The sequence below is a fragment of the Ranitomeya imitator genome, chromosome 5 (genome assembly GCF_032444005.1).
Source record: "Ranitomeya imitator isolate aRanImi1 chromosome 5, aRanImi1.pri, whole genome shotgun sequence".
NCBI classification, from domain to species: Eukaryota; Metazoa; Chordata; class Amphibia; order Anura; family Dendrobatidae; genus Ranitomeya; species Ranitomeya imitator.
In genome coordinates this window covers 337,350,444-337,364,011 of record NC_091286.1, presented here as the reverse complement: position 1 = coordinate 337,364,011, position 13,568 = coordinate 337,350,444, and the positions used below count along the sequence as shown (strand labels likewise).

Below are 13,568 nucleotides of genomic sequence, written 5' to 3'. Positions count from 1 at the left end.
ATTATACTTACCGAGCCTCCCGGGGTCCTTCCGTCTTCTTTCCTGGGCGCCGCCATCTTCCAAAATGGCGGGCGCATGCCGGTCCGGTCCGATGGGCATTAGTTCTGGCCCCTCTCCCCACCCCAAATCTGCGTGCTGTACGCATTCCATTCTGTGAATAGCGTTGTTCACGTACAGGTCCCGCACATGCGCCTTCAAATTGCCTTCTGCGCGTGCGCAGTATGCTTTGCCCAACTGCGAGCAAAGCCGAAAATTATTAGTATGCATGCACCGGTAAACTACGTCCCGGAACACATCGAAAGACTTCAGGGCCATAGTACTTCCTGAGCATGCACACTAATGCTTTTCGGCTTTGCTGCGCACGCGCGGGCCTGTACGCGAACAACGCTATTCACATAACGGAATGCGTACAGCACGCAGATTTGGGGTGGGGAGAGGGGCCAGAGCCAACGCCCAGCGGACCGGACCGAGGTTATTTCCATACAGCGCGGGAGAAATATAAAAGGTTCTTATGGGGGATTCATGGGGAGTCGGGGGGGGGGGGGGGGGAGGGGTTCACAAGTAGTTGGGGAATGTATAGCTCACACTCTATTAGATGATATTTTTAGTTGACAGGTTCCCGAAAGTACAGCAAGGGATCACAGCTGATTCTATCTGTATACTCAGCCCAGGAGCTGTGATCTGATCAGACCCTGTCCCTCTATGGTCAGACACAGCCATTACACAGTACACAGCAGGGGCACATTTATAAGATTATCTCTGCACAGGAACATTTTTTTAACACATCCAATTGTGGAGCTTATTATTATTCAGAGATCTATTGATTAAAATCTACTTTTATTTGTGGGAAAACCCCATTTAAAGGGCCACTGTCACCCCCCTCAGGCGTTTGTAACTAAAAGAGCCACTTTGTGCAGCAGTAATGCTGCATTCTGACAACGTGGCTCTTTCAGTTCTTGTTCCTGCCACTGCTGAAATAATCATTTATCAAATTTGTCCCTCATACCTTGAAATTGTCCGGGAGGCAGGTCTTTCCCCCCCCCTATCACAGACGCACCAGAGCCGGCTCTCAGGGCCTCTGCGCGCTAGGCGCTGCCTCCTCTTCCTTCATTAACGTCCCCGGCGTCTGCGCTGTTTTTTTTTTTTTTTTTCTTTTTTCGGGCATGCACAGTTGCGCTGCCCTTCGAACTTACGAACTTACAGAGCAGGCGCCAGGGACGCTAATGAAGAAGAGGAGGCGGCGCGCAGACTGAGTGACAGCTGTGGTGCGTCTGTGTTAGGGGGGAAAGATGTGCCTCCAGGTCTAATTCGAGGTGTGAGGGGCACATTATAAAAGCGATTATTGCTGCGTTTGCAGGGACCAGAACAAAGGGAGCCACCTTGACAGAATGCAGCGTTAGTGCTGCACAAAGTGGCTCTTTTAGTTACAAACGCCTGGGGGGTGACAGGTTCCCTTTAACTTTTTTTTTCTTTCCTGTAGACGTAGCCATAAGAGAGGGTTTTTTTTTTTTGCAGGATGAGTTGTAATTTTGACTTGCCCCATTCATTTTACTATCAAATTTACTGGAAAACTGTAAATAAAACTCTGTGTAGTGAAATTATGAAAAACACAAAACTGCAGTTTTCAACCGTTTTTTGGCTGCTTTGCTTCTAATGAGTTTCTTCTGCGGTAAAAATGACCTGGCAATACGATTCCACAAGTCAGTATGAATACAACAATACCATGTTTTGTCCCTTTTTTAATTTTTTGTGAAGAAAGTGTGAAACTAAGGGGGAAAAAAAAGCCATTTTGAGATCTGTAACTGTTTATTTTTCTGTTGATGGAGCTGACATCTTTATTGATGGCATTTTTGCAGTATGTATGTTTTGATTGGTTTTATTGTCTTTCAGTTTTTTAATTGTATATTTTGATTGTACTTTTTCAAACACCACGATACACTGTATGATTTATTATTTTTTAATTTTCTTGATCTTTGAAGGAGGAAAAAATGGTTAGTTTAAATTGATACCTTTTTAAGAAAAAAATATTGTTCTCCCATGGAGAGTGCCCCTGCACAATTTGTTCCCTGGGATCACGAGGTGGGGACCGATGAGGGTCGGTGCACACATTACAAAGATTGCCAGCATATCAGCGGTTAAACTATAGTTAGAAGTTTATGCGGCATATGAAGTGCAGCTCCTGAGTTACGGTACTTTCTTTATCGCCTCTCATTGGGGGACACAGGAACCATGGGGTGTATGCTGCTGCCACTAGGAGGCTGACACTATGCAAATAAAAAAGTTAGCTCCTCCTCTGCAGTGTACACCCCACCGACTGGCATTATACTCTTCAGTTTAGCTTAGTGTCAGTAGGAGGTGGACACGGGTCTTTCATTAGACCCTTATCTACCTCAATGTGCGTCGTTTCTTTTCAGGTTTTTCCGGAGGGATACAGGGTGAGCAGTCACACCTGTAGTCCCACAAGCGGACTATGAGTACGGCGTGTACTGCCACCCCGTATCCTCATAGATCCCTCTCCAGGACCAAGATCCTAGCACACAAGCGTGCTCAGAAGTCCGGTCCTGGCTCCGTCCCCCACCCACTCGCCCACCAGAGCCTGTCGGTTGCGGAGACGAGGACGTCCATCAGCTCCCTGGACGTCTCATACCCTTCCTGTCAGGTTAGTATCGGCGTGGGATGTTTTAGGTGAGTATTTTCCCCATTCCCATCCCACATCTTTTATAGGGGGGGGGGGGGTCTTGTTAGGGGCTCCCAGCCTCCTTTCATACCTGTCAACACCATGATGCGTCCATACAGTGACGCGGCCGGGATTGTTGTGTCGCGCTGCGACATCCGTAGGTGCGCTTTCTTCCCCCCACAGCACCTCTTCCCCCAATTCAGATACGGGGGCCCTCTGCCTTCTTTCCGGCGCTGGGCCCTTACAGGCTGCTGCGCCGTTCTTCTGTATGCCTGCACGTTGGGCTGCCATACGTTCCCCCCTGCGGCGCACCACTCGGTGCTGCGGCTCTTCATGGGGCACCATCCACAGCGTGGCAGCCCTGCAGGCTGTCGCGCCGCTTCTCCCTGCGGCGCTCTGCCCCGGCGCCGCAGGAGGTCTTTCTCTGGGCGCCCCTCAGCGGCGCAGCCTGGTGGGCGTCCGCGCCGCTAGCTGTCTCTTAGGGCGCTCTATTCCGGCGCCTTGGCTCCTTTCCTCGGCCGCCGGCCCCTAATTTAGGCCCCGGCTTCTGTCGGGGCCTACTTCCGGTTTTCGGGCCCCTCACTTCCGGCTCTGCGGGCGGGCTTTTTCCCGCCCGACTTACTGTGCCCTGCCTACCGGCGCCCCTGCGTCTGGCTCCGCCCCCTTCCTCCTGGGACACTTGTCTGGTGTGAGCACCGCTTTGTACCGGCAGCAGCACCAGCCTTCGCAAGCGCACCCGCACCTTTGCACGCATCCTCTGTGGGCAGCTCTATCTGCGCTGAATACAGCTCCTCAGGGCACTCCATCGACAAGTGGGACATCTCCCAGGACCGGGTCCGTGAGTAGCTGCACTGCAGACTGACACCCCCCTCTGCCCACTGTCCCCTAACCCACTGGCATCTTCAGGGTCCCTCAAAATGTCTACCTCTAAAGGGGGCCGCTCTCGCCCCCCTACTTCTTCTTCATCTTCTGCCTTAGTCACGTACTTTGCATGTTCGTCCTGTAACAGCAAACTTCCCTCAGGTCAGTCCTCCCCGCTGTGTCAGTCCTGCAGCAACCCGATCCCACCGCCCAGGATCCCCCGGCTGTTCCGCCCGAGAGTGATCCCCCCCCATCCCAGGCTGGGCCGCCTCTCTGTCACAATCGGTGGCCGATTTAACACTGGTATCTCAAACCCTAGTGTCCGCGCTGGATCGGTTACCCCTGCAGACCCCTGCAGTGGCCAGCGGGTCGCAGGAACCGCCGCCCGAGCCCTCCTTGATAAGCCACAAAAGGTCCAGACAGGAACGTCGGTCTGAGTCCTCTTCGCGCTCCATCTCGCCGCTCGGCCCTCCCCCGCGGTTGGTGTCCCACCGATCCTCCTCCCCTGAGTCAGGCGAGGCATTATCTGATGCGCCCTCGGAGGATATTTCGGAGCTGGATCCTAACCAAATCGCCACCATGAGTGAGACAGTCCAGAACCTCATTGGGGCAATAAACCAAACCTGTGGCATCAAGGATCCCTCTACGGAACTCGCAGATCAGGCGGTTTCGTTTAGACGGGCCAAACCACCTTCTAAATTTTTCGCTCCTCATCCGGAATTCGAGGAAATCTTGTCCAGAGAGAGAGAGAATCCAACCAGATGTTTTCAGAGGGGAAAACGCCTGGGGGTGTTATATCCGTTTTCACCAGAACTTACCGCCAATTGGACGGTCTCTCCCTCGGTGGATCCCCCTGTTTCCAGGCTGTCCACCAACACGGTGCTTCCACTGTCCGGCGGTGCGTCTCTGAAGGATTCTAACGACAGAGTTATAGAATCCTTCGCGAAATCTGCCTTTGAAGCGGCTTCAGCAGCGCTATACCCAGCCTTTGCTTCCACCTGGGCTTCAAAATCCATCTCAAGATGGGCCAAGGATCTACGGCGAGGTATCCTTGACGGGGCACCTCCCGCGCAATTGGCGGAACTTGCCAACCAGATTTCCCACGCTGGTGAATACCTGGTTTCCGCCTCCCTGGATGTCGCGTCTTGTGCGGCTCAGGCTTCCAGCAATGCCGTTGCCATCCGCCGGACCGTTTGGCTCAAGGCCTGGCAGGCGGACTTGTCCTCCAAAAAGTCCCTCACTAGTCTGCCCTTCCAGGGCTCTCGTCTCTTTGGTTCCCAGCTGGACCAAATCATTAAGGACGCCACCGGGGGTACAAGTTCTCTTCTCCCCCAGGCTAAACCTCGTCGCCCTCCTCCTAGACGACAGTTTCGCTCTTTTCGGCCTTTTCGTCGCTTCGCTGCGTCGAACTCCTTTTCCCAGCAGCAACAGAGTCCACAGGCACGTCAAGAGAGGAAGGCGGTGTCCTTCAGGCCCACTCGGTCCTGGCGTCCTCGCTTTTCCCAGGGTAGATCGTCCAGGCCCAGGACTGGAAGATCCACCTCCGCATGACTCTTGGCAAGACTCCAGCCCAACTCCCAGGTTGGGGGGCCGTCTTCTCCGTTTCAGGGACGTCTGGATTTCCGCAGTGGAGGATGCATGGGTCAGGGAAGTTGTATCCTCGGGATACAAGATAGAGTTCGCCTCCCGACCCAGGGATCGTTTCTTCCAATCCCGTCCTCCAAAAGATCCCGCTCTGGTTCCGGGCTTCTTCGCAGCCATCGCTTCTCTGCTCAAATCCGGGGTAATCGTTCCCGTCCCAGAAAAGGAACGGTACACGGGCTTCTACTCGAACCTCTTTGTGGTACCGAAAAAAGACGGCAAGGTTCGTCCCATTCTGGACCTCAAATTGCTGAACAGGAGGGTTCACCTGAGACACTTCAGGATGGAATCCCTTCGTTCAGTAATTGCTTCCATGGAGGCTCAGGAATTTCTATGCTCTATAGATATCCAGGACGCCTACCTACATGTTCCGATATTTCCCGGACATCACCGTTTCCTGCGCTTCGCAGTGCAACAAGATCATTTTCAGTTCGTCGCCCTGCCGTTCGGCCTCGCAACCGCGCCAAGGGTGTTCACGAAAATCATGGCGGCGCTGATGGCCATCTTGAGAGTCAGAGGCTTGGTCCTGTTTCCATACCTCGACGACATCCTCATCAAGGCTCCGTCCTTTGCTCAGGCCCACGAAAGCCTGTCCATAGTTCTCGACACGTTATCCCGTTTCGGGTGGCTGGTCAACCGGAAGAAGTCCTGCCTTATTCCTTCTCAGCGCATCATCTTTCTGTCCATGCTTTTCGACACTCATCAGTCCAGAGTCTTCCTTCCCAAGGACAAGAGATCCACCCTTTGTCGGGACATACGCTTGCTCCAGGGTCCTCGGCCTCCCTCCCTCCGATCGGCCATGAAGGTTCTGGGGAGGATGGTAGCTACCTTGGAAGCGATTCCCTTCGCACAATTCCATTCTCGACCCCTTCAGCAAGCCATTCTGTCTCAGTGGGACAGGTCGGTCTTCTCCCTGGATCGGCCGATCAGACTCTCCTTTCGGGTCAAGCGGTCTCTCAACTGGTGGCTGACGTCACCTCTCATCTCCCAGGGCAGGTCCTTCCTTCCGGTTCACTGGCAGGTGGTGACAACGGACGCCAGCCTGATCGGCTGGGGTGCGGTTTTTCGCCACCTGACGGTTCAGGGCCGTTGGTCGCCGCAGGAGTCTTCTCTGCCGATCAACGTCCTCGAAATTCGGGCCATCTTTCTGTCCCTCCGCCATTGGGAAAGGATCCTCAGGGGCCTTCCAGTCCGGGTCCAGACGGACAACGCCACGGCTGTGGCATATGTCAACCATCAGGGGGGGACTCGGAGCTCCTTGGCCCTTGCCGAGGTATCCAAGATCCTCCTTTGGGCAGAGGCAACGGTTCCGGTGATATCCGCGGTGCATATCCCCGGCGTGGAAAACTGGGCCGCCGACTTCCTCAGCCGCGAGGGTCTCGCGGCAGGGGAATGGTCCTTGCATCCGGAGGTCTTCCATCAGATTTGTCTTCGATGGGGAACTCCGGATGTGGATCTCACGGCGTCTCGAATCAACAGGAAGGTTCCGCAGTTCGTCTCCAGGTCCCGCGATCCTCTCGCAGTGGGCGTCGATGCTCTGGCCATTCCCTGGTCACAGTTCGAGCTGCCCTACCTGTTCCCACCCCTTCCATTACTTCCCAAACTTTTGAAGAAGATCAAAGCGGAAGGGGTGCCGGTCATTCTGATCGCCCTGGATTGGCCCAGGAGAGCTTGGTTCACGGAGCTCGTCAACCTTCTCGCGGACGCTCCCTGGCGCCTTCCAGACAGGCCCGATCTGCTGTCCCAGGGTCCGATCTGCCACCCGAATTCTCGGTCGCTCAGTTTAACGGCGTGGCTGTTGAGACCGCGGTTCTAAGAGCGTCCGGCCTTTCGGACCGGGTGATTCACACCATGATTCAGGCTCGGAAGCCTTCTTCCAGGATCTACTACCGCACCTGGAAGGCCTACTTCCGTTGGTGCGAGTCCAACCGCGTTCCGCCTATGGTTTTTTCCCTGCCTTCTCTTTTGGCCTTCCTTCAGGCAGGGCTGGATTCGGGCCTGGCTCTTAGTTCCCTGAAGGGTCAGGTGTCGGCGCTTTCCATCCTCTTTCAGAAGACCTTGGCCTCTCGGCCACAGGTTAAGACCTTCTTTCAGGGGGTAGCCCATGCCGTCCCGCTGTACAGGGCCCTTGTGGAGGCATGGGACCTAAACCTGGTACTGGACGTTTTAAAGGTTTCTCCCTTTGAACCTCTTAGGGAGATTCCTTTATCAGTTTTATCTTGGAAGGTGGCTTTTCTTGTGGCCATCACGTCCATTCGCCGCGTTTCCGAGCTGGCGGCACTGTCTTGCCGCCCTCCGTTTTTGGTCATTCACCAGGACAAGGTGGTCTTCCGACCCCCACCTTCTTTTCTTCCTAAGGTGGTTTCCACCTTCCACCTCAACGAGGACATCGTTCTACTTTCCTTTTGTCCAGCTCCGACTCATCCTCTGGAGCGATCGTTGAACAAGCTAGACCTCGTCAGGGCAGTGAGGATTTATCTGGACAGAACGTCCTCTTTCCGGAAGACGGATTCCTTTTTCGTCATTCCTGATGGCACGCGCAGAGGCCAGCCGGCTTCTAAAGCGACTATTGCTCGATGGATCAGAATGGCAATTTTGGAGGCTTACCGGGTCAAGAACAGAGTGCCCCCTCCTGGGATTAAGGCTCACTCTACCCGGGCAGTCGGCGCCTCCTGGGCGGTGCACCACAGGGCTTCCGCCCTACAGCTTTGCAAAGCGGCAACTTGGTCTTCCATCCACACGTTCGCCAAATTTTACAAGGTCCATACCTATGCATCGGCGGACGCCAGCCTAGGCAGAAGGATCCTGCAGGCGGCAGTGGTGAGTCCTCTGACCTGATGGAAGTCTGTTTTTCCCGCCCTTGGGACTGCTTTGGGACGTCCCATGGTTCCTGTGTCCCCCAATGAGAGGCGATAAAGAAAACAGGATTTTTGGTTGCTTACCGTAAAATCTGTTTCTTGAAGCCTCCATTGGGGGACACAGCTCCCTCCCAATGTTTTCTGTTGTTATCTGTTCTATGACTGTTCTCACGTTACAGTTCTCAAGTTTGTGTTTATGGTTTTTCAACCTTGTTTCATTATCTCCTACTGCTTTCTCACTAACTGAAGAGTATAATGCCAGTCGGTGGGGTGTACACTGCAGAGGAGGAGCTAACTTTTTTATTTGCATAGTGTCAGCCTCCTAGTGGCAGCAGCATACACCCCATGGTTCCTGTGTCCCCCAATGGAGGCTTCAAGAAACAGATTTTACGGTAAGCAACCAAAAATCCTGTTTTATACCTGCCTTAGTGGCCAATGAAGAAAATGTACTCCATAGGTCGTTAACCAGTTAAGTGGACACCGTTATGACTAGGAAGTCAGGAAAGAGTCACCCCACTATACTCCATGGTAGTAGTGTGCCCAAGGCTGCCAACCTGAATTTTTTTTTTCTCTCTTCTTGGACAACTTATTCAAATTTCATGGACAATTTTTTTTTTTTTTTATTAATTTTTATTTTTTTATCAGACAAATAGAATAACTAGTGAATGCCTGAGATTATAAGAATAGAAGTCTCTGGCACGGTATAACCTAATTTGTACGTAAGATGATAATACTGATTGCATTGACCTGCTGAAGTGCCACCAGCCTAAAAATGTCAGCCACGTGAAAAGTGGGGCAGTGCAATGCTGTATATGATACTGGTGTAGCTTCAGTGCTGAACAAGCCGTCCATCAGACCCGAAAAGCGTGTTTAGTAATCTGACACTTGGTGTGACACATGGAATTAAGTGGAGCTGAAGGACTGAAGTGCAGAAATCGCAGGTTTACAGTTGTTCTGCTGACAGATGGGATCATATAACTGTGACCGCAGAAGGATGGGTACAGAAGTCACCGAGGAAAGAGCAACATTACTAGCACCAGTTGTCATTCTGTGTGTTCAATAGAGGTGCCATCATGCTAAACGAGGCGTATACTGATCATCAATAATGGAGAGCAGCTTTTACAGTGAAATATATAATCCTGTTCCTGCAAATGATTGCTTGTTCATTAAAGGGACACTACTCGTATAGTGACTCTTCCATTTGTCACTTTGCAGATTGAACAGAACCATTGGCTGGGATTTGGCGCTGTGTCAATTGCCGTGCTGTGCTCTGGATTTGCCGGTATATACATTTTGAGATCATTTTATTACCATTGTTGCAGAAGAAAAGCTGCGTCCATTGTGGTGTAGAGTTACTGATCTAGTCAGGGAAATGGGGGGCTATGAATGTGACAGCTATGATTTTCCTGTGTATTCCACACTGGTAAGACGTGATGAGGAGTATGATATCAAAAAGTGTGAGCCAAGTGACTAATATGTAGCTCATCAAGCGTGCACCGGAGTACATGGGAGAGTCAATCCCACACAGAAGGCTCCGAGATAGTAGAGGCACATGGATTGATAAAATGTATATTTATTCCAAAGTTGTTAAACATTTTAATTAGTGTATCTTCCATAAGAAGACTATGAAAAGGTGTATAAGCCATGAGAGATACTACACATTTCGAACCTTTGAAGTGTTCAAGGACCAGAGTTCAATGGTTCGAAACTTGTAATAACGCCTGTGTCTTATAAATGCTTAGCCTAATCTTTTTAATGAACACACACTGATGTAGATGCTAAACTCAATAATTATTCTAAAATTGTTATCTACTGATGCTGGATCCCCTGCAATCTTGGAACCTTCTCTTTGAACCAAGGTATAAGTGAACATCGTATATAAGAAATGTTAACTACCTTACGACCATATAGAATATACATAGAAAATGTAGGTACTTAAAGAAGCACTTCCATCAAATGTCATTCTCAATTAATTTTCTTAGTCAGGCACATGAGAGCTGTGTACTTACAATTGCTCATTTTGCTCTTCTACCCAAATAATTCTTCTCTTTTCCAATAGGTATACGACATCACATGATTTAAAAACTGACTTTCTAAATCCTTCTAAGCTCCATGTAGAAACATGATATCTATTTTCCTTGTACGAGTCATGAGTCACTGGCAGTGGGGAGGACGGAGCAGCTGGGTCAGGAGTAGAAGAGGGGAATGATAAATGCAGGCAAAAGAGAAGAAATAGCTGGGTAGAAAGGCAACATGAGCAATTGTGTACAGTGCTATATAATATGACTGCACTATATTAAGAGGATACAAACTTCTATGGTAGTGCTTCTTTAACCCCTTAACGTCCAATGACGGACATAGTCCGTCATTGGACGCCTCCCTGTTTAGTGCGGGCTCCAGCAATGAGCCCGTACCTTATCCGTCACATGACAGCTGATCTAATCAGCTGACATGTACCCCTAACAGCTGCGGGTAGAATCGTAATCTAACCGCGGCTTTTAACATGTTAAATGCCGCTGTCAAACGCTGACAGCAGTATTTACACTGTGTGCAGAATTATTAGGCAAGTTGTATTTTGATCACATGATACTTTTTATACATGTTTTCCTACTCCAAGCTGTTCAGGCTTGAGAGCCAACAACCAATTAAGTAAATCAGGTGATGTGCATCTCTGTAATGAGGAGGGGTGTTGTCTAATGACATCAACACCCTATATAAGGTGTGCTTAATTATTCTTAACTTCTTTTCCTTTGGCAAAATGGGTCAGAAGAGAGATTTGACAGGCTCTGAGAAGTCCTAAATTGTGAGGTGTATTGCAGATGGAGGCAGCAGTCTTCAAATTGCCAAACTCTTAAAGCGTGATCACAGAACAATCAAGCGATTCATGGCAAATAGCCAACAGGGTCGCAAGAAGCGTGTTGGGCAAAAAAAGCGCAAAATAACTGCCCATGAATTAAGGAAAATCAAGCGTGAAGCTGCCAAGATGCCATTTGCCACCAGTTTTGCCAGATGTCAGAGCAGCAACATTACTGGAGTAACAAAAAGCACAAGGTGTGCGATACTCAGGGACATGGCCAAGGCAAGGAAGGCTGAAAAACGACCACCTTTGAACAAGAAACGTAAGATAAAACGTCAAGACTGGGCCAAGAAATATCTTAAGACTGACTTTTCAAAGGTTTTATGGACTGATGAAATGAGTGGCTCTTGATGGGCAAGATGGATGGGCCAGAGGCTGGATCAGTAAAGGGCAAAGAGCTCCACTCCGACTCAGACGCCAGCAAGGTGGAGGTGGGGTACTGGTATGGGCTGGTATAATAATAATAATCTTTATTTTTATATAGCGCTAACATATTCCGCAGCGCTTTACAAGTTGCACACATTATCATCACTGTCCCCGTTGGGGCTCACATTCTAAACTCCCTATCAGTATGTCTTTGGAATGTGGGAGGAAACCGGAGTACCCAGAGGAAACCCACACAAACACGGAGAGAACATACAAACTCTTTGCAGATGTTGTCCTTGGTGGGGTTTGAACCCAGGACTCCAGCGCTGCAAGGCTGCTGTGCTAACCATCAAAGATGAACTTGTGGGACCTTTTCGGGTTGAAGATGGAATGAAGCTCAACTCTCAGACCTACTGCCAGTTTCTGGAAGACAACTTCTTCAAACAGTGGTACAAGAAGAAGTCTGTATCGTTCAAGAAAAACATGATTTTCATGCAGGACAATGCTCCATCACATGGGCGTTTTTGCTGCGCTTTTTTATGCTAATTTTCAGCTGCTTTTTCCAGTATCCGCAAAGCCTATGAGATTTCAGAAATCTCATGTACACATTGGTTTTTTGTGTGATGAGTATTTTGTGCTTTGCTGTGTTTTTTAAACATAGAGCATGTCACTATTTTCAGCGTTTTTGCTGCGTTTTTTTCAGCGTTCTTCACCCATTGACTTGAATGGGTGTTGAAAAAACGCAGCAAAAACGCAGGTATCATTATTTGCTGCTGAAAATACAAGGACATTAGCATGGACAAAGAGAAAAAAAACCGCACCAAATACGCAACACAAAATGCACCAAAAAACGCACCTCACCCTGCGTTTTTGACGCAGCTTCTTTCCTGCCAAGAAGATCAGATTTTGCTGCAGGAAAAAAAAGCTGCAAAAACGCCCTGTGTGAACTTACCCTAATAGGTAATTAAGCACGCAATACTTCAATTTGATATCAGCCTCTACATTTGTTTGAGTGAACCCTATCCTATTCTATCTGCTTCATTCTGTTAAGAGGTGCTGATAATTCTTTGTAGTGTACGTTTAGTAGTAATGACTGCTTTCATGGTTAGCTGAGCTCAGTCTAAAGGTACCGTCACACTGAACGATACTGCTAGCGATCCGTGACGTTGCAGAGTCCTGGCTGGCGATATCGTTCAGTTTGACAGGCAGCAGCGATCAGGATCCTGCTGTGATGTCGTTGGTCGCTGCAGAAAGTCCAGCACTTTATTTCGTCGCTGGACTCCCTGCAGACATCGCTGAATTGGCGTGTGTGACGCCGATTCAGCGATGTCTTCACTGGTAACCAGGGTAAACATCGGGTTACTAAGCGCAGGGCTGCGCTTAGTAACCCGATGTTTACCCTGGTTACCAGCGTAAAAGTTAAAAAAAAAAAACCAAACATTACATACCTTCCGCTGTCTGTCCCCCGCTGTGCTTCTCTGCACTGGCTGTGAGCGCCGGCCAGCCGGAAAGCACAGCGGTGACGTCACCGCTCTGCTTTCCGGCCGCTGTGCTCAGTCAGTGCAGGAAAGCACAGCGCCGGGGACAGACAGCGGAAGGTAAGTATGTAGTATTTGTTTTTTTTACTCTTACGATGGTAACCAGGGTAAACATTGGGTTACTAAGCGCGGCCCTGCGCTTAGTAACCCGATGTTTACCCTGGTTACCGGCATCGTTGGTCGCTGGAGAGCTGTCTGTGTGACAGCTCTCCAGCGACCAAACAGCGACGCTGCAGCGATCGACATCGTTGTCTGTATCGCTGCAGCGTCGCTGAGTGTGAAGGTACCTTTAGGCTGCCGTCACACTAGCAGTATTTGGTCAGTATTTTACATCAGTATTTGTAAGCCAAAACCAGGAGTGGGTGATAAATGCAGAAGTGGTGACATGTTTCTATTATACTTTTCCTCTATTTGTTCCACTCCTGGTTTTGGCTACAAATACTGATGTAAAATACTGACCAAATACTGCTAGTGTGACGGCAGCCTAAAGGTGTTATTTATTTTTCGAGCACCCTTGATTTCATGGTGCTGTACATAAGGGTTACATACAAAATGTAAATTACAGTGAACAATAACAGACTGATGGAGGGCAGAAGACTAGTGATGAGCGAATATACTCGTTACTCGAGATTTCCTGAGCACGCTCTGGTGACCTCCGAGTATTTTTTAGTGCTCGGAGATTTAGTTTTCCTCACCTCAGCTGAATGATTTACATTTGTTAGCCAGCTTGATTACATGTGGGGATTCCCTAGCAACCAGGCAACCCCCAC

General features: G+C 49.8%; 1 protein-coding gene across 1 annotated transcript in view; it reads left to right on the top strand.

Moving 5' to 3' along the window:
• Positions 1-13,568, top strand: part of SLC35A1 (solute carrier family 35 member A1) — a 45,258-nt gene that overhangs the window by 22,304 nt on the left and 9,386 nt on the right. The window contains exon 5 of the mRNA XM_069726389.1: positions 9,253-9,319. Within this exon, the coding sequence (XP_069582490.1) occupies positions 9,253-9,319 (67 nt within the window). The remainder of the gene's footprint in view (positions 1-9,252; positions 9,320-13,568) is intronic.